Source organism: Aedes albopictus, chromosome 1 (assembly GCF_035046485.1).
Source record: "Aedes albopictus strain Foshan chromosome 1, AalbF5, whole genome shotgun sequence".
In the NCBI taxonomy this organism is placed as follows: domain Eukaryota; kingdom Metazoa; phylum Arthropoda; class Insecta; order Diptera; family Culicidae; genus Aedes; species Aedes albopictus.
This window is the reverse complement of record NC_085136.1, coordinates 139,877,167-139,904,861: the sequence shown is the minus strand read 5'-3', so window position 1 is coordinate 139,904,861 and position 27,695 is coordinate 139,877,167. Positions and strand designations below refer to the sequence as shown.

At 40.9% G+C, this 27,695-nt stretch overlaps 2 protein-coding genes across 4 annotated transcripts in view; both read left to right on the top strand.

Moving 5' to 3' along the window:
* Positions 1-27,695, top strand: part of LOC109423081 (E3 ubiquitin-protein ligase RNF181) — a 95,794-nt gene that overhangs the window by 14,330 nt on the left and 53,769 nt on the right. The gene's annotated exons all lie outside the window — the stretch shown is intronic.
* Positions 1,015-27,554, top strand: LOC109423080 (serine/threonine-protein kinase OSR1). 3 transcript variants are annotated; one of them, XM_029859919.2, is made up of 2 exons: positions 1,015-1,175; positions 16,496-27,554. In XM_029859919.2, exon 2 carries the CDS (start codon positions 16,667-16,669, stop codon positions 18,239-18,241), a length of 1,575 nt encoding a protein of 524 aa, XP_029715779.1. In that variant the 5' UTR covers positions 1,015-1,175; positions 16,496-16,666; the 3' UTR covers positions 18,242-27,554. The 3 variants fall into 3 exon arrangements, with proteins under 3 accessions (XP_029715779.1, XP_062701473.1, XP_029715780.1); XM_062845489.1 differs by lacking the exon at positions 1,015-1,175 and adding an exon at positions 10,905-10,926; XM_029859920.2 differs by lacking the exon at positions 1,015-1,175 and adding an exon at positions 16,083-16,107.

Here is a 27,695-nt window from a genome sequence, read left to right as displayed (position 1 = left end):
TGGTCGGGTGATCCCCAGGTGGCTTTATGGATATCTTTGCGGGTAAGAAAGTGCTTCGAACTACCATACCACGGGGGGCTTGCAAAGTTTACGCATCACTGAGGCCGTTATCATTCGATACGGCGTGCAGGCTGTTTCGCCCGATAACCGGTCTGTACATTTCCTCTCTTCTTACCTGCGCGTTCAATGTCGCCGACAACGATTTTCATGTCACGCGGCAAGCAACCATCGTATGTTTGCTCCAACTGCGCGTAGAACGCTTCTTTCTCGTCATCAGGTCTTCCTTCGTGTGGGCAGTGCATGCGTTGATGCACGCGTAGTTGCCTTGATCCCCCATGTCTACGTTTTCCACGCATTTCAAAGTGCTGCTTCCACCTTTCAATCACCTCGCGTCCGTCCTTTCAAATACTCCTCCTTATTCTGGAGTATGTAACAGCAGTTCCGTTTCCGCACTCTCCGTTGCTTCCACTTTTGTTTGTATCGCTCCTTCTCGTCCAAATCTCTCTGCACTTCTCGTCAAATCAACTGTTCCACTCCGTTCCCCCTGACGGTGCTTTCAACTGTATTGTTGATAGCTGCTTAGGCTGTACTCCAGCATTCCACCAGAAGAGCCACAGCTCAACCTCTCTCACGTAATGGCAATATCCGTTGGCTTCGGTTGCTCTAAATCGTTCCAAGGCGGCCGTCAGTACCCTACATTTTATTGATAAAAGCGTTTCAAGCGCAGTTTTTTAGAAGTTTAGGCGCAGTTTTCATATGGCATACAGCGTTGGTCATATCGTTACCACTTCAACCAGGCACAGCCAACAATCGTTAACGTTCCTCGTCACTGTTTCGAATGCAGTAAAATCGAATATTTTTAGTTTTATTTCATCGTGCGCTCCGCGGCCGACTTCCTCCGCCTGAACCGCTCAAGCTGCATCACTTCCTTCCTCCTTCTTTCGACATTCTCTCGCTCTCGATCGCTCCATTCCATATCGCTTCGATTGTAATTCCGACGATTGGTACGTACGGTTGTTGGTTGGTGCCAGATAGGTATGTGTATTGCGCTTTCCTTTGACTTCGTACGTGGACAACCGGACGGAACGTGACGAATACTAATAGTTACCTGTGCACACAAAATGCTACCATCGCGGTGAGGCATAGAATACAGCTTAATTACCCCGCAAAGCCTGGTATGTACGAAAAAAAACAACAGCAAGCCCTTAGCTCGAGGTGTCATCCCATCGCGTTGTCGTCGGTGAATCCTCGTCGATTCACCACAATTCAAGGTAAACCCTTCATTCAGTCTCCGTGGAATTGAACAACCTGATGACACGGTTGAGTTATCTTATCATACCTACAAACAACCAACACGTTCGTCTCTGCTCTGGCTAGGTATACCCACATAGCCAAGCAATAGTGGGTCGTCGGTCGTTTCATTGCCGCCGCCGCGACGCCACCGTGAGGCGATTGCAACGTCAACGACTAGTACAAACAACTAGTGCACAGCGACAGGCAGGTACATAGGTAGACTGTAGCGCAGCAGCTATTTTAGTAGTTCTCAACGACGAAGGAAAGGTAGAAACTATGCATGATAACTCCCTCTTCAAGTGCCGAAGTGGTAAATCCGTCAGTATTCAGTAAGACTACGCTGATTGCAAGTACAGGTCTGTCCAGGATCTTAACGTAAGTAATGCAAATGCAGACATAGAGTATTTTGGTACCGCGATCGAACTGGAAACCATAAAGCTAGCAGGTCAGCATAAATTCATGCAGAAGTCCAAACGTATAAATATCTAGAATATCTATGAAACGTTGGAAACCACTGAACTATTTGAATTCTCTCGGAGACAAGAAAGTTGCATTCTTTGCCGATGGGGAGACTTTTCTTTTCGGTATCTGGTGTTTACTTTGTGTGATAAGACGCGAACGACGACACACAGGCCGCTAAACAATTGACGTCAGCCTAAGCAAGGTTTTCGAAGTACATACAATGCGCTAGCTCAGGTGCTCCGTTTAATCGTAGCAGTTGTACTGATGGTACTTCAACTGGGTGGTGTTACATTTACTATTTGATTTCATAGTAGGTACGGAAGTGCGTACGTGAATGAATTACTCATTCATCGTCGCGTCGCGCCGGTAGAGCAATTTGTGATAGGGATGCCCATAACGTTGACTGAATATTTGGAACATTTGAATTCTAACTACTACTTACTTTTAGTCCTGGGCACCCATGGTGGTGCAGAAATCCGAATTGAAAGATCTCTATCCTGGGCGATTGCTAGCCATCGCCTTGACCTGTGGCCAGGTCAAATTTCTGTCGACTTCCTTTATTTCCTTATAGAGGCTACACCGCCATGAGTCTCTAGGTCTGCCTCTGCTGCGATGTCTTACTGGGTTCCAATCTAACGCTTGTTTACAGATTTCGTTCCCGCCCCTGCGTAAATGTGGCCTACCCACTTTCACTCCCGCTTTCGAATTACTGTCGCTATCCGCTCTTGATGACATCGACGATGGAGCTCCACGTTGGAGATCCAAATGTGAGGCCAACATGCACGAATTATATACCGCAGGCATCTATTGATGAAGACTTGCAGCCGTTGAGTGTTATTCACTGATACACGCCAAGTTTCACTGGCCTAAAGCAGCACAGATTTCACGTTCGAGTTGAATCTTTGGATTTTGGTGCATCGATTAATCTGTTTGTTTTCCATACATTTCTTAAACTCGCAAAAGCAGCCCTCGCCTTCTTGGTCCGTGCACCTATGTTGATCTTGGTTCCACCATCGGCCGCCATTTGGCTACCAAGACATTGGAAGCTTTCAACAATTTCCACTGCTTGCCCAGCAGGAAGGGAGCTGGTAGGGTTGACCGTGTTTACATCCACCAATTTGGTCTTATTGACGTTGATGGTAAAACCTGCCGCTGATGAGCGATTGGCAAGATCGCACCTACCAGGATCTCGTTGATTGCGATGAGAAAGAGTAGCGGTGATAGTATAAATCCTTGCCTCACTCCAGCAACGATCCGGATGGGATCGGATAAGACACCGTTGTGCAGTACTCTGCACGAAAATGCCCTGTACTGTGCTTCAGTGAGGCCGATGATTTTCTCAAGGATACCCTTGCACTTTAGGACTCCCCACATGTTTTCGTGATTGAGACGGTCCAAAGCTTTTCCGTAATCAATGAACACCAAGTAGAGAGACTCTTGGAATTCATTGATTTGCTCCAGGATGATACGGAGCGTGACAATATGGTCAATACAGGATCGTCCGGCACGGAATCCTGCTTGATGCCGTCGGAGAGTTGCGTCAATCTTCTCCTGTATCCGGTTAAGGATCACTTTGCAGAGGGACTTTGAGAACGATGCATATGATACCCCGCCAATTATCACATACAGTTAGGTCACCCTTTTTATGCACGGTCGTGGTTTCCCATATGTTGCAGAATTATTGATACAGCATAATGAAAAACCCATGTTATGGAGAAAGAGCGATCCCCCAATCACCAAGTCATTGTTGCCACAAAACTCTACAAACACTTCTCCGTTCTCGCTCATATCTCCGAGACCATGGCGTCCCATGACGTGCTCCAAAACGGGATGTCGGAACCAATCTTCGCGTTGAAGTTGCCCATGAGGACCTTGATGTCATCTTTCGGAATCTTGCCCACCACAGCATTCAGTAGGCAGTAAAAGTTCTCTTTGTCTTGCATTTCGGCAACATCGGTTGGCGCGTAACATTGGATCATGGTAAGGTTTCGAACCCGTGTTCTGAATCTGGCTACAATTACCCTCTTGTTAATAGATTCGCACTTCATGAGTGTAGCTTGGACGTGAACGCTGCGCAGGAATCCAACTCCACGGTGACAAGGAGCATGTTCGCCTCGAATCGCCTCGAAGAACAGAGTATAGCAGAACTGAGTCCGATCTAAAAATGTATTATACAATGACGATTAGGTGAATGATTGTAACATTCCGTGTATGATCAAGATGATAGCCCGAAAGGGTTGTATCATATCTTTCTGTTAGGGTAATGTCCCCTATCCACCGCTGCCACCTGGCTATGTTATTTGAAAACATTCTCACCAGTGTTGCAGTTGATAGCAACTCAAGCTTAATGCATCGGCTGCCTATTGAGCAATTGGCGTTGAACACTTCCGCGAAAAGATGTGGTGGTGTTGTTGTTAAACTCAAATTGCTCATAAGAACCGTTGAATATAGCATACTTAAATCGAACCAGCTAAGGGCTGAAAGTCTATAATAAAGACAAATCAATCAAATTGAATGGGATCGTGTATTGCGTAATCGACCGATCGAGCCTCAAGGTGTAGGAAGTTGGATTTCGTCGGTCCATGTTTTTGTAACGAACATACAGTCTGTGCAATAGTACGTCTTTGTTCAAGTGTTTCTAGATCAAGTAACAGGCAACGATCACCGTACGGAGGGAGGTTGGTGGGATCATTTCAAGAAAGGAACCGCAGAGCGTAGCGTACAAACTTCTTCAGGATTATCCTCCATCCTTGCAATCCAGGTCAGGTGGTATGGGCACCAAATGACTGATCTTACAAACTCTAAGATCGATCGGACAAGAGCGCAGTATAAGGCTTTAAGGACAATGTTTTTGGAGTCCGTAGAGAACCACCGGTCTTATTAGCGTCTTGTTTTTGGAGTACACAGCTTATATTTCCTCGAGCACAAATCTAGAGAATCGTCTAACGGGTCTGGCTGAAAATGTTACTTGACGCTTGTTCACATGCAGTAGACATTGAGTTACATTTTCAGTTAAATTCGTTTGACGGTTCTCTAGATTTTTGCTCAAGAAAATGTCAGCTTTGTACTCCAAAAACCTTAAGGCAAAGAAACTGCTATCTTAAACATGAAACTACTAACTATTGGCTTTCGTAACTCTGACGTAATACCATAGATTTAACATCAAGATATAAATGTCAGGAACAAATCAGGACGATTTTATGACGCCATTCGCTCCCCCAGTATATTCGCCTGCCTGTAATTTCGCTTGAAGCGACGCCGTAACTTCATCTGCTTTTTCGCCCGTCGATCTAAGCGACCAACATCGCAACCAAATTTTGATGTTTATTTACTCCACGCACACTTGAACCACAGACAAACAGTCGTAACACTCTTTAAAACAGCTTGGCAATGCATTTAACGATCAATTCAAATTTCTTTTGATATGCGCGGTTGTTCCACCAGAGGCGCTAGTGTTCGATCGCTTTGACGTTTGCCAGTGTATACGTTACTGAATGATGCATACGAAAATTACAGGCAATTTGACGTGTTAGCAAAACGTCAAATCGAAGTCGTAATTCACAACGTGTGAAATGCCCTCGATGTCTAGCCCTCGTGAGGCCACACCCGTCCAGGGCGTGCTCATGGTCAGCCTATTCCCGATCGCCGTGCAAGCTAATACAAACTCGCTCGACAGATCATCGGCCCTCGCCCCGCAAAAGATGATGGAATTGTCATTGGATCCTATCAAATATAATAAATCGATAGTATGAGAAATCCAAGAGTGGGTTATCTTGTACTTAAAAATCTTTGATCCTATGTTGGTCACGAAGTTCGTCACCGCATGTACTCATCTCGATCTGTTGGGTGACAGTGTGCATTGCGGCCAGATCCAGCGTTCCGACGTATACCTGAACCATAATATATTCATGTAGCTCTGTGTCAACCGGTGAACACCCGGTGGCCACATCGTGATGGTCTACCTATTGGGCTGGATGTCCAGAAAGAGTTGTCGAATTTACGATTCTAAGCCCATGTTCAACCTACGATCCGCCTCGTCCAATACCAGATAGGTGATGGTATATTATCGATAACTTCGACAGCCCCGCCACACTTGCCCTCAGAACCCCCACCCACCATCCCCCCTCGTAGACTTTTTTCCATGCAAAAATTAGAAAATTTGTATGGAACGTAGACTTTGGTTGAAAATGGTCGATTTTTGCGTGACGTAATTTATGGACGTTCCCAATTGCTGGGCCCGGTCCGTTCACGAGTTGGTGCTATCACTAGCACCCGGGGCTTCGCCTCGCGAAACCTGTTGGCTCTCGATGTTGATAAACACCGGCAATAGGAAGCCAACGTTTTCCGGGTTCCAGTTTGATCAAATCCAATCAGATCTTCGACGTTGAGTAGCACTAGCCAAGTCTGGGCCAGAATCGGGGAAGGTTTTTTTGTGCCTGCTTGAACCTCTGTACTGGGATTGGAATCGGCGCCAATGGGGTGTCCGTAACTCACTCACTTCTTCCGGCGTCATCTTGGCCACTTCCGGCAGTTCGTTATAGAAGTTTTTTATTATCTTCGGGCATCATTGTCGGGGAGTGGCCTCATCGCACTGTTTGTTTAATCAATCCACATCAGGACTCTTGGGACAACCTTTTTTACCCTCCAAAACTGCTTGGGTCAGTCAAAGACCAAACGACCAAACCTTGGGTCAGTCAAAACGCATTGCAAAGAAAAAAAAAACAAAACAAAAGAACGAAAAAGTCGCAAAAACATGTGTAAATTGATTGACAGCAAAAATGTTAGAAGCGCCGCCTCCTTTTGGTCATTCAAAAATGATGTAGTGGGGGATTTGGGTCGTTGAAATTTGATGAAACTGGAGTCACGGGCGAATTTCCAGTTTCGTATTGATTGTTGGTATTTAATACTGCTTGTACGTCAGACCTTCATCGAGAGTTATTCCTCAATCACGGACATCATTGATACGAGCTAGGCGTTGATTGTTCGTCGAATATTCGTTGAGCATAGGGCCACAGACACACAGACGTAACACCTAGACCAATTTTCGTGAAAATCGATCGTCCAGTTCACACTACCGTGCCATGCCCTAATACCGTGACCTTAAGGATGCTCTTCACTTCAAATAGCCCTGTAAAAATCAATTATCCGTGTTTCTTGATTTTTCAAACGCTATATTATTGCTTATTCTGTGTATAATGTATAATAAATATAATTAATGGTATTCCAAATGTTTAAACCATTGTTAAAACAAAATGGTAAAACATAGCATTTTGCCTAATACCGTGTATGTGACCCGCGTACATTGGTGGTCCTTTGAATCATCACTATATCAATCATACTAAGTTCATACTTAAAAGAACTTGTGCGTTAAACGTTGCCTAGAGGTTTGTACAAATGATTCATAAAGTAATAAAGTATCAATAATATTTTCAGTTTGCAGTTTTAGCCGAAACACGGTATTTGGAACACAAAAGGAACCATGCCCTAATACCGTGTATTGGTACTTCGCACTCACATTTTGTAAATATTTTTAATTGCTTGTTTTTGTAAATATGTGCCAAATTTATTACGCCTAACTTAAGAAGGTTTAATATGCTAATGATTGAACTAGTTACCCAGTTGAAAAAATAATACACTTAGTAAAATATTTGAGTTTTTTGTCAAATACACGGTATTAGGAGGCACACGGTATTACGGCATGGCACGGTACCATCATCTAAGGGGCCGTCCATATACCACGTGGACAGAAAATTCATGGTTTTTGACCCCCTCCCCCCTCCCCGTGGACAAGCGTGGATTTTTCATTGACCCCTGCCCCCCTCCCCCATTGTCCACGTGGACATCAGAAAAAAAGTTTTTCACATTTCTAAAAAAATAAAGTGATTTTGAAAAGTTTTTTTTTAATTTTTTTTTCGTATATCATGTCTTAAATATAATTGAAAACTTTATAAAATACATATATTCTATAGCTTTACATAGAATACAAACAAGTAGCACAAAATAGGTACCTACAAGTTTTCAGCATTGTTTTTAATTCAGCTTAATGTTTGTGAGAGTGTGGGTTCGATTTTTGCTCCAGTTGGTGAAAAATTTTCGTCAAACGGAAATTCTTCAATGGGTGTTTTTCGTGTAATGTCTATCGCCTAATGTTAGTGATTGTTCAATGTTTAGTCTGTACAGCCTCTGGTTGAAGACGGTGTTTTTTAGAATATTTCAGGCCAAACATTTCAATAGGTCCTATCTGCATTTGAGAGGCTCTTTTTGTTCACTTTCTCTTTTAATTATTGCAAAGTAATGATACATTTTTCAACAATTATTGCAGTACAAATCAAAAGACGATTGTTTTGACTATCGTTCAATGCAAGGAGAAAAATAAACAGCTGAGATATTAACGAAAGAGAGGGTAACCAAAGAGAGCCTCTCTTCTGCAGATAGGACCTTTAGACATGTTTGGCCTGATTTATTCAATCTATGATTGTCTGATTGTTTTGTTGAGATAAGGTAATTTTAAATCTTAGATTTTTGTTGAGATAAGATTATATTTCTTAGATTCTTACAAAAACCAAAATTTACAGCAACTTAATTGTATTGGTGAGGCTTAGACTTCAATATTCATTAGAAACATCTTAAATTTTAAATGAACCTACAAAAAAAAAGTTTTTGAGATAAGCCTGCAAATCCCTACATGTATTTTGAAACTTTGAAGTAGCTTAAAAAATTTATATGAAACTTGGAAAAATTCATACAGAACTTCAAAGAAAATTTTCTGACTGAAACACCAACATTTGCATGGTCTACACTCCATTTTAAATCTCCAGTATATTCCTCGATGAAGAAAACTAAGTAATTAGAAATTCTGATAATTTAAAACAAATTAGTCTGTGAATCAGTACCATATTTTTTTTGTATAATAAAATAAAATGTATGAAAGAACTGTTGAAGAGAATTCCATCAATAATGCGACATGATTTGTTTCGTTTGTTGATTCTTGTTTCCTAATTTATATGATAATGTTGTCCACGTGGACATTTGACGAACCCCTACCCCCCTCTCCGTGGACAAGCGTGGACTTTTCGCTAACCCCCTCCCCCCTCCAAGCTGTCCACGTGGTATATGGACGGCCCCTAAGGGGCAGGTTGCACGACACACTGCGCTGTGCAATATCTCCAACAGAAGGCGCTAGGGTGAAACGTCGTCAATCGCGAAGAAAAACGATGTGAGCGCCTCTGGTTGTGAAAGCCACTACTAAGAAGATTTAATCGTTAAAAACGTCGTCGATTTCAATGTTACGTCTGTTTGTTTGTGATAGGGCTTTTCTTGTGGTGGAATTTGACGACACTGCATTTGTTCACACTCAAAGTCAGGAAATTGTCACTGCACCATTCCTCGAAGCTATCGATCATTCTCTGCAGATGTATACAGTCATCGAGATTCCGGGTTACCATGTAGAACTTGACATCGTCAGCATAGAATATCCGGCATCCTGGAGGGAGAATCAATCCAACGTCATTTAAAAATATCAAGAACAGCATTGGTCCTAAGTTGCTGCCTTGTGGGATGCCTGGTGAATTTCACGCATAGCTTGCGGTTGGTGAGGTATGATCGGAACCAGTTAAGCAAAACCCGTGACAAACCTAATTTATCCAGTTTAGGCAGTTGCAGGTCGACGCGGTTTACACGGATCTCAAGGCTATTATCGATCGTGTTGACCATGGTATTCTATCAGCTGACCTGTTTAGCTAATAGAATACCATGGTCAAAACGATCGAAAGTAGCCTTGAGATCCGTCTAAACCGCGTCGATGCAATCCGGCTTCGAAGCCGTGCATTTGCCCATACTGGTTTTGCCGGTGGTCTACGTGCAGGTACATTCTCTAATATTGCTCGACTTACAACTTCCGTGAAGTAATCTACGGCTCCGTCAACGCTAGGAAAACTTTCTAGGCAGTGCCAGTCAATCTAGTTGAGCGAATCTGAAACGCGACAATATTGGCGTTTCGGTGTAGAGGCGAAAGTCGCGGCACGGCACTGGTTTTCTTTTCTGTTCTCACGACCAACGAGTCACACAATTAATTAAAGCACTTTATTTCCTATAAACTTATCTTTCTAACACTTAACTACGATCATCCACCAAAACAACGACCGACGATCAACCACCGATAAGTCACCGCAGAGAGACGAAAACGAACGCCGACGGTCCACACAAGTTCTAAGGGCAATACACCACAGCCCCGGGTAACGGCACCACAACAATACAACGCCGCCCCGGCGTCAATCGCGGGTCTTTTAACTTGCCGTCGCAAGAACTCATTCTCCCGATCTGAAAAGAAATGAGAGAAAAGAGAAAAGCCAAAACGGGCGTCGTCCACTCTGGCTTCATTAGTTCGGCCGTGTGACTGAGACCTTGTTGGGGTTCAGTCAGCGCTGCCGGGCGACAAACAAAAATTAAAAGAAAAACATTTCTCCGGCATTGGAGCGAGAACGTTATATCACAGAGAACAGACATCCAACTCCAGTTCCGAAACTGTGTAAGAAATTTAACGGCCATTTGAAATCGGCAACACAAGTGGCAATAGCGTGGCGCTGCAATCGGTTAATTTCCCATACTAATTTTATTCACCACTTGAAATGTTTCAATTCACCACTGACTGTGGCAATATGGTGTTTGGTGGCGTTAGTGTTGTCATCGTGTATTGGTTTGCAACCTTACTCAAGTAAAGATTCAAATCCTTACACAAATTTCCGAATGAAATTTGTTGTAGCCTGGATGTCTGTTCTCTGTGGTTATATCACCAGGTCAACCAGCAACAAGCAGTAAGCATTCTCTCTGCTTGCATCGCTTGTTTCTTGGTTAACCGGCGTTGGTCTATAAACATGACCGTGAAATCCACATGTGATGTAATCCAATAATTGCGTGGAGCACCATGAGGAAATAAAGGGTCTTTCTTAGATCAATGGTGATCATTGATCTTTAGATTTATTCGATACAGGGAGGGAAATGCTTCCTTCGGTCGGCAGGACCGCTACATCGGAAGTCAAAACCATTTACATCCTCAACGCTATCGTAGCAAAGACGGATCGGAAGATTGACACAAACTTCCAAAGCGGGGTGATCGGCATGAAGAGTGATCAACGGTTCGATAGTTTCCCCGACCGGAAATAAATCTAATAGGTAATTATTACGATTCAGCACTTGAAATTGAATACTATCAAAGTACTGCGGCGCACTTTGAGAATAAGTTGAGTGTTCCAGCCCTTATTCGATCTCAGTGCATGCTACCTAGGTAACCACTAAGCACTGTTCTGAGCAGAGGAAATTCATCAAAAACATTTGCCCGGTGTCATTTTCATGAGCACACTGCCACCTGTTGGTAGAACCGCGCGCGATACTGTCGACCATGATAGATTTGACGTTTTGCTGACACGCACACTACTACACAAATTGCTTATAATTTTCGTTTGCATCATTCAGCAACGTGTACACTGGCAAACGTCAAAGCGATCGAACACTAACGCATCTGGTGGAACGATCGCGCAAATCAAATGAAATTTGAATTGATCGTTAAATGCATGTGCCAAGCCGTTTTAAAGAGTGTTACGTCTGTTTTTCTGTGCTTATAGGCATTATAAACAGTAAGAACTAAAATAAGCCCTGTAAGCCTATATTAAGCCTACAAGCTGTAAAGCAGTTTGTCAGTGCTGTCACAGGGCTTGGCGCATGCTGCTCGGAATGATATTGTTTAATAGATAATGGAATCTGATTTTCTCAATATTTCAATTTTTTTTAAGTAATTGTGATTATTCTAGACACGATTTTCATAGTTTTTTTTTTCTAAGACGAACTTCAGCTCATTTTTCTCCTCTTCTGAAACGTTCTCCGACCATTTATATAAATATTGCTTGTCCTGCATCAATTTCTGCATTCGTCACCACCAAGCTTACCGCTAAATCACGCCTTCCCATGTCATTTTGAACCGGCTAAATGTCCAAACAACAGCTAGAATCTGGATGAAGTAGCAAAAAAGCAGCTTTAGTGAAAGCGGAAGGAGTTAGAAAACAACAAGGGATATACAAAATAGGGTATGTGTTTCATCATCAGTAATCTCCTTTTCGTAGGATGAAAATGGGAGCCACATGATTAATAAGGAAACCGATACCCAATTTTCTTCTTTTTTCTTTGTCTCACTTTTGACAACTTTGCTCCATCAGCCGAATAATTCGCCAAAAGTGGCTTTTGAGCAGCTCTGTAAGAGGATATAGAACCAATTAGCTATGTTAGCCAGGTTCTATACTCAACTATAGAGCTGACTTAATGACATTCTTACGGCTTAATGGTTACTTGGGTCATCAATCCTTTTGTTGGAGTTTCTTTGTTACCATGACAGCAGTCTTATCCATTTCGAGGGGTGTGAAGCGCATTGGTATAAGTATAACTGGGGTCTGCACAGTTGGGATTTCTAGATGTGTCATAGTCAACAGTTACCATTCATTCATCTTCAAAATGCTCCTTTCGTCTGGCTGCCACAATAGTTCTGTCTGTCATCAAATTTCTTTCTGAGCAAAACCCGTTTTAAATTTTTTTCATCGTTTTCTGACATAATGTTGCACTATAAGTAATGCATTTGCAACTAGTTTATGTATGTAATGTAATGATATTCCGACTTATTTGTTAAGAAGACAAAGCAAAATTAAATATTTCAATTTTTGGCTGGGTAAGTCCCTGGTGGAAGTGTACCCCGATGCAGTGTCAAAATTCTCGGAGGTAATGAACTTCGCCACTGAGGTGCACTCGTCTATCACTAGTGCAGTCAATTGTGGGCTGTTCGGGCTCGTTTGGAAGTTAACCATCAATGTTAACTTCTTTTCCCGATCAGCCTAGATAGCTGTGTAGTGTCGGTAGCGGTTGTCTCAATTGGCTAAGAATAACACTACGGACCGCCTGATCCAGAGGTAAGAGTCCACTAAACAGGTGACCCCTAATTCATGGTGTTATGCGGCTTTATGCTTACCGTGCCAAGGAATGAATGGTTAGGGGGGTCTAATAAAAACCTAACCACAAACGGAGCCTGTAGAGAATTAGGGCGTCCTCCACAGTATGTTGCCCTTACTGCGCTAACCGGAGCAATAGTGCAGTGGACCTTGCGTTTCTCCGAGATAATCAGTTGTCCTTCTTAAGTCTCAAATTTGAGGCTAAATAAGGGCGGGATTATTCAAATGTTGTAATTTAGCTTACATTAGTACCTATATGGGTTCGCTTAATGCGTTTTCGCCATTGGCGTTTTTCAATTGACACCGATTTGGTTTGTCGTTGATGTTTCCTTTTTGTGCTGTGATTGCGAGGAGTGTAATCCTGTTTAGTTTGGGTAGTGGCTATGGCTAGGAAACCTCAGATCAATTTTCAGCGTAAGAAGCGTGCGTAGCCCAAGTGGCTCTACTTCGAAAAGTTAATTTTCGTAGGGTAACTTCTGTGTAGGTTACCTTGTGAACCCAGTTTTGCTGTTTTCATTATAAATGAAGTGTCGTGCCTCGAGCATGCTATATCTACGAATAACGTTAACAGTATGTTTCAACCTTTCCTCATGGATGCCTTCAAGCAAGCTCTTGTATTCAGTATCTTTTTGCTGATATTTGGCAGTATTTCTACGATGATTCCATCATCTGAAGTAGCTCTAACATTAATTTGAGATGCTTCAGTTTGATGGATTACTTAGGTGGTACAGTTCATGGATAACTTAACATAGAATTGCACCTAACCCAACTCTGCATGAGCAGAAATTTGTCATGAGTTGACTGATTGGCATGTGTCAGAGTCTTCATTTAACCTTCTTTGTACTTTTGAGTGTTCTTTCGCATACTTTGCGTATTCAGGCGTCCCTGCTCAAAAATGGGGGAACCTGTACTAATTGGTTGCGACCACATTTTATAGATAACTCGCTTCCATTGCTACTCCAAGAGACTTTCATTGTGGTTTTGTCATTACAATGCCCTCCATTGTGGTATACCATAACTATTGCTTTGAAAGAAGCTTGTCCTCTGCGGTCTGTGCGGATCACAAGAGGTATACCTGAATGGAACTCTGATCTGTTAGTTCAAAATATCTTCGGATAAACCATTCTGTTGTATAGTTACGAATCTCTAGCTTCCGCCCGAGAATTATAGCTATATAATCGACTTAGTGGGCCCTAAAAAGCTCTGCTCACTTCAAATCTCCAGGAGCAAATGGGGTTTTGTCCTCTTTTTCTCCAGAGGGATTTGAGTATTTCAAACATGTTTTGAACTCTTGTAGTTTTTATTGGGTATTTTCAAGGCGTGAAATTACTTGATAGTTTTATCCCGAAAGGGTGCGTGCGTTGTTAGAAAGAAGGAATGAGTTCCAGATTAATCTGGTTACCTCGTTCTTTCTGAAATGCTTGAAACGCATTGTCGATTATCACATCTGTGATGTTCGTGTGGCTGACATGCCTATTCATGTGAACTCACATGTCTTCCAATGTGGGATGTTCACAGTGACTCTTTTTCACAAAGTTGTATACGTTTTCAAGAAAGTACTCGCTCAAACGTAGTTTTTGCTTGGGTGATTTCTTGAATATTGAGGATGCTTTCGATGGCATGTCTTTCAATGTCATATTGAAATTTGCATGACGTCACAAGCTTCCTCCAATGAGCTAGAGGCTCTCTTTACGCTTATGCGTTTTGCAGTGTCCTTTTCAGGGCACTGATTAAACCCGTTGTGGTATGGGCTATGAGCTCTCGTTTGCGCTTATGCGTTCATTCCCTCTTCTAGGGCACTCCTTCCTATTTCATCACCTTTCCCTTTCCTAATCCCATTCCATCCCTTGTCCCATTCTTTCTCAGGTAAATGATGTAATAGGCTTATATGTATGGCGATGGCACAAATGTCCCAAAAGAAGGATAAAGTGCCTCTGGAGCCGGCCTTCTGATACCTGATACAAACTTTAAATGCATTTTAAAAATAGTTCCCGAACTCCAAAAATTATGAAATTTTGGATTTCGACTATCTTTTGGGCGGAGAATCCGATTATGAAATAATCTGGAGACCTCTAAAGAACCTAATTAGCTCTGTTAGCCAGGTTCTACACTTAACTATAGAGCCGACTTAATGACATTCTTACGGCTTAATGGTTACTTGGGTCATCAATCCTTTTGTTGGAGTTTCTTTGTTACCATGACAGCAGTCTTATCCATTTCGAGGGGTGTGAAGCGCATTGGTATAAGTATAACTGGGGTCTGCACAGTTGGGATTTCTAGATGTGTCATAGTCAACAGTTACCATTCATTCATCTTCAAAATGCTCCTTTCGTCTGGCTGCCACAATAGTTCTGTCTGTCATCAAATTTCTTTCTGAGCAAAACCCGTTTTAAATTTTTTTCATCGTTTTCTGACATAATGTTGCACTATAATGCATTTGCAACTAGTTTATGTATGTAATGTAATGATATTCCGACTTATTTGTTAAGAAGACAAAGCAAAATTAAATATTTCAATTTTTGGCTGGGTAAGTCCCTGGTGGAAGTGTACCCCGATGCAGTGTCAAAATTCTCGGAGGTAATGAACTTCGCCACTGAGGTGCACTCGTCTATCACTAGTGCAGTCTTGTGCCGCGTACCGCATTGACAATGGCATAAAACGTCTGCATATCGTTCCGATCCATGCTTTACTACGCTTCAGCAATCCCACTCTATTCGTGTTGCCGTTTGTTTTTGCTACGGAGAACTCCCATAAAATCCCATACAAACTTCAAAAACACTTTAAAAAATATTTTCAGACCATCCAAAATGTATGCATTATCGGATGTCAATTCATTTCCGACTGTAGAATCGAATTATGCAAAAAAATACCGTTGAAAAACCGAATTATCACTGCTTAAGTCATTATAGAAAAACTCTATGCCCACTCATTTGTCATATATATACCGTGAGTGTTGCCTGGGTTTATTTCTACTTGAAAAAGTCTCAAGTTTATTAGAGAACGTATTTCATGGAAAGTAAAATGTTGTTGCCCCGAAAAAACAAATGACAAATTTGAACATCCCTGTTGATAGTAATCAGAGTTTGTCATACTAGTTCGACTAGTCCCATGCATGATGAGGAAGAGTGCAAGACCGTGAGAGCGAGGTGTTACCAATTAGAATGGGTGAGAGTGCACACGCAAGTGCATCAGGAGAGAAAGAAGACTATACGCAGACCGTCCATGCGTGTTGTATGCTTTCGTCGGTCCATATAGATAGCTGGTTAGTTTGGTTACAGTGTACAGGCTATACAGAGTGTGTTCGAGGCCCCTACAACATGTTAACTTCCGCGGAGCCCACCTCCGTAGATGGAAATCTATGTAGGTAGGTAGCACAGACCGCGTTAATTAAACGCTCAAATAAGATGTAAATGGTTCGGGAAAGTTGTTTTTTGACTTTGCGTTGCTCTCATTCGCCCTTGCTCTCTTTCGGTCGTACGCTGCGCACCATCATCAGCGCGCGCGAGGCGCGTAATCGACTCGCGCGTGTCGACCGGCCTGCATATTAATTTAAAACATACACGTTCGTACATATTACTTTTTACCATCATAAATCGAGTAATGAACCGACGACGACGACAACCGCTGAAGTTTGTTTTTGGTCAACTAAAACTGATTTTTGTTTCTTCTTTCTCTCGCTCTCTCTTTTTCGGTACTCGCTTTCGCGCTCACATTCTTCCTCGTGTGGAACCTTGAATCATCGCATCACACAGCGCGTGGAGAGAGGATAGGTTAGTTTGATCGTTTGGCGCATTCCGCACGGGACGGAACCCAGAGTCTGCTCCACAGTTGAACGTCGCGATTGCATCCGGACGGACGCGTGTAGGTGAGTGCGATACTCTCTCTGCAGTAGCAGCAGCAGCAAGACCTAGCATATCACTGCGATGGCCAGCAATAGCGGAACGGTCTCGGTTTCGGCGTCGTCGGCCAGCCTGGCCGCTCCGGTACCGCCCGTGAACACACCGTGGCCCAACAGCAAGGACGATTACGAACTGCGGGAAGTGATCGGGGTCGGGGCTACTGCGGTGGTCCACGGAGCTTACTGCATACCACGCAACGAGAAATGTGCCATCAAGCGGATCAATCTGGAGAAATGGAACACTTCGATGGATGAACTGCTGAAGGAGATCCAAGCGATGAGCAGTTGCAACCACGAGAATGTCGTAACGTATCATACCAGTTTTGTGGTGAAAGAGGAACTGTGGCTGGTACTTCGACTGCTGGAAGGTGGCAGCTTGTTGGATATCATCAAACACCGGATGAAAACGGTCAACTGTAAGCATGGAGTTTTCGATGAAGCCACGATAGCCACGGTACTGAAGGAAGTGTTAAAAGGATTGGAGTACTTCCACAGCAATGGGCAGATCCATCGCGACATCAAGGCTGGAAACATTCTGTTAGGCGATGAAGGAACAGTACAAATTGCAGATTTCGGTGTTAGTGCGTGGCTGGCAACGGGTCGCGATCTATCTCGGCAGAAAGTACGACATACTTTCGTGGGAACTCCTTGCTGGATGGCACCGGAAGTCATGGAGCAGGACCATGGATACGATTTCAAGGCTGATATCTGGTCGTTTGGTATAACGGCGATCGAGATGGCCACCGGAACTGCGCCATATCATAAATATCCTCCGATGAAGGTGTTGATGCTGACCCTCCAGAACGATCCACCGACAATCGATACCGGTGCGGACGAGAAAGATCAGTACAAAGCGTACGGAAAAACTTTCCGGAAAATGATCGTCGAGTGCCTCCAGAAGGAACCTTCGAAACGTCCCACAGCCAGCGAGCTATTGAAACATCCGTTCTTCAAGAAGGCGAAAGATCGCAAATACCTAACGCAAACCCTGCTAGCCACTGGCCCGTCCATGGCCACGCGTGTCCACAAAGCTGCCAAGCGACAACCGGGCGCTTCCGGTCGTCTACATCGCACGGTTACTGGCGAATGGGTCTGGTCATCCGAGGAAGAAGACAACGGTAAGAATTCCTCCGATTCGGAATCCGAAGAGCGACCAATGAATCGCCTGGAGCAAATGGACTCGTCCGCGTCGGAAACGGAGGAAGCGTCGGAACAGTCCGAGGTCACCGTAACGGCTCCAACCGGTTCGGAGGTTACCACGACCGATGTAACCAACGCAGTCGGCGGTCTGAATTTGGACGACCTTCCTCCGATCAACCTTGTGCTGCGGATGCGAAATGCCAGCCGGGAACTGAACGACATCCGGTTCGAGTTTGCCGTCGGGAAGGATTCGGCCGAGGGCATCGCCTCGGAACTGGTCGGTGCGGGCCTGGTCGATGGACGCGACATCGTCGTCATGGCGGCGAACCTGCAGAAACTGATCGACCAGCGGAACTCGTTGAAAACCGTTACCTTCCAGCTGAACTCCGGCTTCGGCAGTGGCGAGCAGCCGGACGAGAAATCCCTCATCGGCTTCGCACAGATTTCCATCACGGATTAACTTAAGTGACTTGTCGTGTTATATTAAAAGTTTACCCTATTATTTGTTCGCGTAAGTGTGAGCGTGCCTGTTTCTATTATGTGTATGAGTTTCAGTGCGATCGTGAGCTGAACTGAAAACAAAAACAATTCCTGTGTTTCGATTTCTTACATAGTTTTAATACAAAAAACGATGATAACAATAAATAGCAATTTATTTAGATTTAACGCTCTATACCCTTATAATCCTTATCGAAAACAAAAGAAGAAATTAAAGGCAACAATACAAAGCAAAAGTCGTCGCATGAAATAACCCAACTGCTTCTTTCCCGGGAATTTTAGAGGGGCATGTAAGTTAGTGCTTTAGCGTTTTCCAACGAAAGTTCGCGCTTTTATTCACAGATTTTACCTTATATATTGTAGTAGTACGTGGAGCATTAAAAAAACTATATCTTTATTCAATGTTAAACTAAAGCGAAAAGTGATGTTGAAAGTAGCCTTTATCGATTTGCCGCCGCGCGACCGTGCACCGTGTGGTGATGATCTACAACTGAAAACGCAAATTAGGGAGAAAACACAAAACACGAATTGATCGACACTGAATTTAAGGAAAAAAAACCAAGAACTTTATTATAACTGCTGTGAATGGTGAATGTGGTATGGAAAAACTGGTGAAATGTTCCGCCGCCCGCGCCGTAGTCAACGAACCCACGAGCACCACCAGATAAGGCAATCGGTTGAGAAAATCGAGCACATGACACGACCGAACAACGCACGCTATACGGTGGTGATGACGGCGCGGAAAGATGGATGGATATTAGGGTGGGTCATTGTTGGAAGTGGGTGAAATGATGCAATCTTCGTCGGTTCGCATGAAATTGATTCCTGGGAATTGGATTATCTAAGATGTTCGTTATCTGGATAACCTTTGAAACCTGAAATTCTCAGAGAATTTCAGGGAATTCTAAAGGCAATTGGGGAAGTTTTATTAGTGATAAATAATTTTATCAAGGGGTATGTTTGGGAATTTTGTGTTCTTCTGTTCTAGATTTTGTTAGTTATTTGCATTCATTAAACACTCAAATTATAACAGCTCCAGACCAATGAAGATATTCCCAGAAATGTTTTGGTGAAATTAAAAAAAAAACCATTCTTGAAGGAATTTCTTTTATTTTTTGTAATTATTAAATTTGGCAGATCACTAGGGGCAGTTTCTGATCGAAGCTATGTACAAAATTATGGTTTCTTAAAGCTTAGATTTCTCACTATGTTAGACGAGAGCAATGAATTTCTAAATGCTCTTTTGACGAAATCAACAGGTTCTTGGGATAATTCCTAAGAGAGACTATCCTTGGGGGAATTTCCGACAGTATTTTAGGATCAACAGGAAAAGGCTGCATCAGCTTTTTGAGAACAAACACGTTTGTGTGGTAGACTTTGAGTCTTCTGGGACGCACATCATCAGTATCGACAGATAGCTAGATAATTATGCTTCCCGATAGTATACTACAGCGGTGAGGGGCGTGGTAGCTGGAAAGTAGAGTAAGTTTCCATTTGAACAATGCGCTTTACATTTTTTTTTTATGCTTGGATGTACTGCTCATATTCACGGTAAGGACTTTCTAAAGGATTTCATGGTAAAATGTCTTCGAGAAATCTCTTGAGAAGAAGATTAGAAGATAAAAGATGTTGATTGATTGGAAAATTGAGATATGAAATTGTGAAAAAAAAAAAGTGTTTTGGTGGAATTCGAACTCGCGACTCCGTATTCGCTAGACCGGCGCTTAAACCAACTAAGCCATAGAACAGGCAACGATTCTGTGGAATACACAGCAAAACTTCCTGAGCTTCCACTATTGCATCTCTCTTTCGGCTTAGATGCCAAGCCAGCACGCTCGCGGTTTTGTTTTTTAATTACAAGTGAGAACGAATTGTTTATATAGTATCGAAACTTACTCTCACACTCCGCATACCTACCTAGGCAGCAACCCATATCCCTTTCCTGACGAACTACCTATGTGTAGTAGAGAGAGAGAGAGAGAGAGAGAGAGAGAGAGAGAGAGAGAGAGAGAGAGAGAGAACTGTATTTCTCGTAATGCTAAACATTATTACAGGAAGCTTGCGGTTTCATTAAGAAATTTAAGATTCTTTCGGATAATTATTCAAAAAGCAAGTTAAATCTAGAAGAAATCTGGATAACCGTACTCGCACACCAAGAGAAGAGATCTTGTAAATTCTACGTGGACGCGGATGAATCTGGAAGTTAAAATCTATCTAGAAATTCCTCCACAATGATTGCTCCAGAAATTCCGTCACTTCATTGGAATACCTTTTGGTATATGTCATGCAGGTTTTCTTACAAGACGTCGACTTATTTTTGTTCACGGATTTTTATCCAGAATTATCCTAGATTCGATCGTTTTTTCCAGGATTTCTCGAGAATCTTCCAGATTTCCTGAATTTCGATTGATTTTTAGAAGTTTCCGTGGAGATCCTACAGACTTTCTCTCAGAAGTATCCCGGTATTGCTCTCAGAGCCACTCGCAGGATGTTTTCCGGAGTTCCTTCTGCGTTTTACCCAGGAAAATTCGTGGGATTTCTCCCAGGGTATACACAGAAGTTTCTCACGGGATATTTCTCAAATGTTGCCTCGGAATTTCTCCTAGAGTTTCTCCCGGGATTCCTCCTAAATAATTTATCGCGATTGCTATCAGTTACGGATTTCCCCAGGATATTTTCCCTGGAGATATCCCAGAGTTTCTACACGAGCTCCTTCAAGGATTTCTTGAGAATTTTTTAACGAATTTTCTGCGGGAGAAAGTTCTTCCTGTAATTTCCGTGAGTTTTCTTTCAAAGTTTTTCCCAGGATTTCGGCATGAGTTCCGTGATATTTTTTAATGGTTCTCGTGGAATTTCTCTTGAAGTTTCACCCCAGATTGCTCTCGAAATTTCTCCCGGGACTTCTCTTACTTAGCTGGAATGTTCCTTACGGTTTTTCTCCTGGATGTCTCTCAGAGTTTTCTGGATTTGGGACTTTCTCTCAAAATCTTTTTTTTTCAGGGATTTCTTTTAGAGTTTCTTTTTAGGATATCTGCAGAAGCTGTTGCTGATGTTTCTCACGAGGGTTTGACCGCGATTTTTCAAGGTCTTTCCTCATGCTTAGATCTTTTTACAACAGGGATAGCATTCCGCACGAAAAATGTGCACAGTTTAGCTCATTTTCATATTAAAACCGTGCAGTCACACTGAGGAGCATGCTATCTCTACTTTACAAGATATGTTGCTATGATCCTACTGAGACAATTATTAAAGATTTTCTCGGGGTTTTACTACCATAGTCCTTCCCAGCATCCCTATCGGAAATTGTCCCGAGATTCAGGATGTTCCTTGTGGAATTTTTAATAATTGGTTCCGGAGTTCTTTTAGGGATTTTTGTTTTTCAATAGTGTTTCTCGCAAAACCTCCTGGTATGACCTACAAAACTCCTAGCAAAATATTGAAAAAATCCCGAAGAAATCTTGTAAAAAAATCCCGACAGGAACTTACTGAGAATAACTGGAGCATCTCGGAAATTCAACGAGAAACTCTCAAAAGCTTCACAAGAAATTAGGGGACAAAATCCAAGCGATGTCCTAGAAAACTCTGAGAGAATTTTCTACAAGAACTTCTGCAAAAATCTCGCAAATCTGCATAAAAAAATCCTGGAAAAACTATCGGAATGCCATCTCACTGACAGAAATTCCTCAAGAAAATTTATACATATTTTGGCAGATCTCCGAAAGAAATCCAGTAATGAATTCTCGAAGCATATTGAGAAAACCTCTGAGAGAAAACACGGGAGGTGTTCCTGAAGAGATTCCGTGATATGCTCTTGCTGAAATCCTGAGAAGATCTCTGGGAAAATCCCAGGAACAACTCTAAAAAATCGTGGAAGAAACACCGGAAAATACACCAAAAACATTTTTTTAGATAAAATTTTGGAAGAAACCGGAGTTTCTTAGTATTTCTGCTGGAGCTGTTGCTGATGTTTCTTATGAGGTTCTTTCAGTGGTTTCTTACATAGATTTTTCAAGGTTTTTTCTAGTAGTTCTTTGCAGGATTTCTTGCTGTGGTGTTTTCTCGGGATTACTACCAAAGTCCTTCTCAGCAAGTTCTTGTAAGGATTTGTTTTTCAAATAGTGTTTCTCGGGGAAGACCTCCTAGAATAATTTACAAAACTCCTCGCAAAATGTCGGAAAAAATCCGAAGAAATCTTGTAAAAAAAACTCCGCAAATAACTATTGAAAAAATCCCGAGAGAAACTTCGGAAGAAATCCGGAGAATAACTGGGACATCTCGGCAATTTAACGAGGAAGTCTGAAAACCTTTAAAAGAAATCAGGAGACAAAGTCCTAGCAAAATTCCATAAAACTCTCTGAGAAAAAAATCTAGAAGAACTTCTGCAATAAAACTAGTAAAAATTCCTGGTAAAAACTATCGGAAATGCATCCCGGAAAAGCACCGTGAGAAATTCCCGAAGAAACTTTATATGCATTTTGAAAGAATCTCCGGAAACAATCTGGAAGTGTATCGGGAACGCCTATGGCAGATATTTCAGGAAGTATTTCTGAAAAGATCCCATGAAAAACTTTTGCAGAAATTCTGGAATGAACTCTGGGAAAAGTCCAGGAACAACTCTTAGAAATTGCGGAAGGAACACCGGAAAACGAAAAGTACTATGGGATGAAATTCGAATAAAATCTCAGGATAAAACCTTGATAGATCCAGAAATACAAAATCTCCGGATAACCTTTTGGATGAAGTCCTTTCAAGAAATGATTCGTTGAATTAATTCTGTGAGAAACTGTAAAAATAATAAAGAAATAAATGCGATGCGGAAGCCTAACTTTAGCAAACACCGTATGTAACATATGCAAACAAAAACGATATTTTAACATGAAGAGCTGAATTTCGTTGAGAACTACTTATATCACTCACCTTTGAGGATGACCAGAAATACCCGGATTTTTCACGTTTCCGAAATGTGCAATGTATGAGTTGCTATGGGAACAGCGAACTTCCCCTTCGATTTTCTCCGTTCGTGGATTTTGTTAGATACGGTGTTTGGTAAAGTTAGGCTTGAAAGAAGTTCAAGGAAGTTCAAGTTTTGGATAGATTTCCAAGCAAATCTTTGATGGAAAGAATTCTAAAGAACAGATGTGTTTTTAACAGAGTTCACTGGCATATATCGGAATAGCCAAAGCAATCGGTGGCGTCCGTTGCTACTTGAAATTTTTTAATATGTTATCATATATTTCAGTTTTTCGTTGGACTTTTATTGAAATCCCAACATTACTTACACCACTAGTGGCAGCCTTTGGGGTTACCTACTCAAAAGTTGTAGTAGATAAGTACGACTTTTATTCATACCGAATCTTCTGTTTGTAGTATGTTCGAAAGTTACAGTGTGGTAAACTAGGTTATTCAAAAGAACATGCTCCACAAGTCCACAAGTAGCATTTACATACTACCGAAAATGTTAACTACTTTTTATCCATACGACCTAATGTGTCTCATTTTTTTTTCGAAGACAGTCTTTACTAGACGTAAAAGCTAGAAATATTTGAAAACAAAACGTGTTCAATTGACAAATTAAAAGATAGATTTGTGAAAAAAGGTGTCACTTGTTTTGGCGGGATTTGAACCCACGATTTCATATCGCTAGTCCGGCGCGTTAACCTTCTAGGGCACAGAACATACTGGCCGACTGATACAGCAAGAGCAATGAATTAATTGTCATAATCTTTATGGAAACAATCTTGAGGAAAACCGTATTTTTTTTTCTAAAGGTGCATGATGAATTATAGTAAGTTCATTGAAATACATGATGCCAGAATTCATAAAAGAGATAATAGTGGAAACCAAAATGGAGTTAATGAAAGTATTCTTCGGATTGTTGAATATATCTGGACAAAATCGAATTTTTGGAAGAACAAGCTGCATGGAATCTTCCGATTAATTTCAGCTGTGTCTGTGTTAAAAAGATGTTTAACCCTAGACTAAGTTCATCTTGGGATCCACAGCTTCAGTTCCCTTTCGAAAGGTGAACTCACATTTGGTGATACGATACCAGATCTTCGGCGTGATGGTCACGTGCTCAACAAATGTGAGACTTTCATCAAAACTACTTACTGAGATTTTGTGTGTGAATTTCTGTCGTATTCTCATGAACCCTAGAATATTTTCCTTAAAAAACAGTTTCTATTTGTTCATGGAAGAAAAACTGTTAACCCTCTAATACCCAATTTTTATATTTTGATCTAAATATCATTTTTCGTCATCTAAAATCGATTTAAACGTGTTTTGGAAGATGATTCTTTTCAATTCTCGATTTCGTGAATTTCAGTTTTTGATTTTTCTAATTTTTATTTTTGAACATCCCCACACTTTTATATTTTTCCTGGAAGCCAATTTGGGGAACGGATTTTTTGAGATGAAAACATTTTGAGATTTAATGATTATTGTTGAAATATTATTATTTTAATTTTTTTTTCACAGAAAATTTAGTTTTCCGTGTAATTTTAAGGAAAATAATTTTAGAGTGTATTTGATTCCCTTAAACTATTAAACAAGGATAGAATGATTTGGGAAAAATTTAAAATATGTTAATTGTAGCGATTCAATACAAAATAAACAATGACTTCTAAAAGGTGACTAAAACATCAATTTTTGAATGATTTTTAAAAAATGTAAATACGCTTTAAAATACACCAAAAACCATTTTGAGATATACAGAACAGTCCTAAATATCAGCCAAAAATATAAAAAAATGATTCTCCACGAAACAAAAGTTACAAAAATGCTCAAACTATACCCCGTCTAAAGGCGGGATTGGGTATTAGAGGGTTAAATCCATTGATGGCATTCAGAAGGCCCTGGTGAAAATTTTACCTGGTTTTTAATTTTGAGAGTTTTCTGGCAAAATATAAAAATATTTCCTCAGGAAAAATTAAATTTGCATAACTTTTAGCAATGGTATCATGGCAATTTTGATATGTATCTTGAGAAAATTTGAAGAAAAATTGAAGTTTTCCATCATAAATTCTTCAAAAAGCCAAAAATATAAAAAAAATCTATGGGCATTCGTCCTTAAATATGCCTAAAATTGACTTGAAAAATAACTTTTCAATACCATTTAAATCTTTCTTGTGAGTTCAACCCTGTCTTGATCGAATCGAAAGTTGTTCCAAATACTCTAGGTGTTCTGCTAGGCAATATAGTAGCAGTTCCGCTTGATACAAAACTACTCCTATTTTTCAAAAAAATGCATACATACATTTTGGAAACCAGTATCGTAAACTAGTTTTCTGAAATTATTAAGGAAATATTAAATACCCTGGAATTTAATTTTCATAAACCTTAAACCTGAAAAAATTCAGTCAAGTTTTTAAACTTTAGGAATTTTAAAAATAAAAAAAATAAAAGCAAATTACACTGCTGTAATTTGTAATTTGCTGTAAAATGCTGTATTTTGAACTTGGTAAGCTGATGATCGTTTTTGGCGTAGAATCATGCCCTGAGTTCGAAAACGCGAAGGAAAAAAATTACAGAAGAGCGGAAATTTTTTCGACTTTCCATACAAGGCTGATCATTTGAAATCGATTTAAGCAAAGTCGCTCACTTCACACATCTCATTCTCCGTAATCAATGCTCCGATTGAGCTGAATTTTTTACTGTATCTCGCCTACATATGATATGTCAAATAAACGTTGAGAAAGAATTTTTAAATAGTTTTTTTCTTATTGGAAAAAATACATTTCTTCATATATTTTTGGAAATTTTGCTAAAATTTAAGGAGATCGTCCCTAAATCTCTCCAATATCTTGAATGTCATCAATCTGACGCAAAACCTGCATTCAGATGATCGATTGGTATTATATTCAGCTTTTAATTTATGGAAAAGATTTAGTATTGGTTGAACAAAACGCAAGATATTTGAAATTTATTAAATTCCATATTTTAAAAAGTTGTAAAACTCGATATTGAGCTAAAACTCAAAAACTGTTCTACTTTAAATTTTTTTAAGCCCGGTTCCGAAATCAGCGCTAAATTATGCTTCAAAAATTTTGGCCGTTTTCAGAAGTTCAAGACTTTTGTTTTATTTTGTAAACTAGTGTTATTCATGGAATTCGATCTGGTATTCTCTCTAAAAATCCCAATTCAAAATAGCTACAACAGAACAGTTTCTTCAGAAATTAGGAAACACTAAGTATTTCCCAAATTGAAAACCTTATTATATGCACTGAAACCTGTTCGCTAAGTATTTCTGCCCAGAACGTCTATGAAACTTGTGCTCATTCTGCGAATGCAGTGATGTGACCCAGTCCTATTCGAATATCGATGTAAGAAATCTCGACTCAAATGAGATGACTCTTCATTCGATTTGCATGGCATCTCATTCAATCGAGATTTCTCTCCTCGATATTCGACAAGCACAAATGTCTTGCATAGTTCCCTACCGGACTGATTCCGGAGTATACCAAAAGTTTTTTTTTTTGTATATTTTATAAAACTTTTTTTTTTATTTTTTTTTATCAACTCTTCAATTTTAATTGTTATTGCCAAAATTACGATTTAGTTACTTTTTGGCAAAATTGGTCTCTAAAATAACCTTTGAGGTCATCACTCATCAGTTGTGTGTATATATATATTTTTAATTTAAAAATAACCTTGCTCATTTTATATACATTTTTATCAAAATCGTTTTCAAAAATTTCTGAATCAAGTTCTGTGACAAGAGCTATATCAGTGTACCTGTTGTTAGTTATGGATGGCACTCAAGTAACTTAAAAAAACTGAAGAGGTCACAAAGGAATCAATTTTCATAAATTTAGAACTTCCTTGGATCATACAAAAAAAATGTAAACAAAAAAGTTAATTTTATTCAAGTTATGATTGATGAATTGAATCGATTTCACACAAGGTGAGTTTCTTCATAGCCAAAACGACTCGTTGATCTAAAGAAGGAATACAAACACGCCACAATGACCCACCCTAGTACGATACGTCGCAGGGAAAAAAAGAACACCGGTTGACGCGATGATATCCCGTATTTTAAACAACTACCCCTACTTTCAGACTACAAATATAGCGTGCGCGCAGTTGCGTATTTAGCGATAGGTAGACGTCGAGTCACACCCCTCCTGAAAATAGTCGAAAATTATAAATGAAGAAAAGCAGCAAAGAATGCGGTAACAAACATAAGAACGAGAAGAAGAAAAAAAAACAAAAATAAATACAAAACAAGAAGTAATAAAAAAAACAGCATCTAATAGTTGATGAGCAAGAATGAACAAGGTGTCTTGTGTGTGCGCGGTTTTTTTACCCAGTCATGCCGAAAACTCTCCTTGAGGATGATACCTGTTCTGGTTGAAGACCACGGCGGTGGTGGCCCGTGGTGGTGGTATGTCGCACGCAACTCGGGGAAGGCCTAGTCT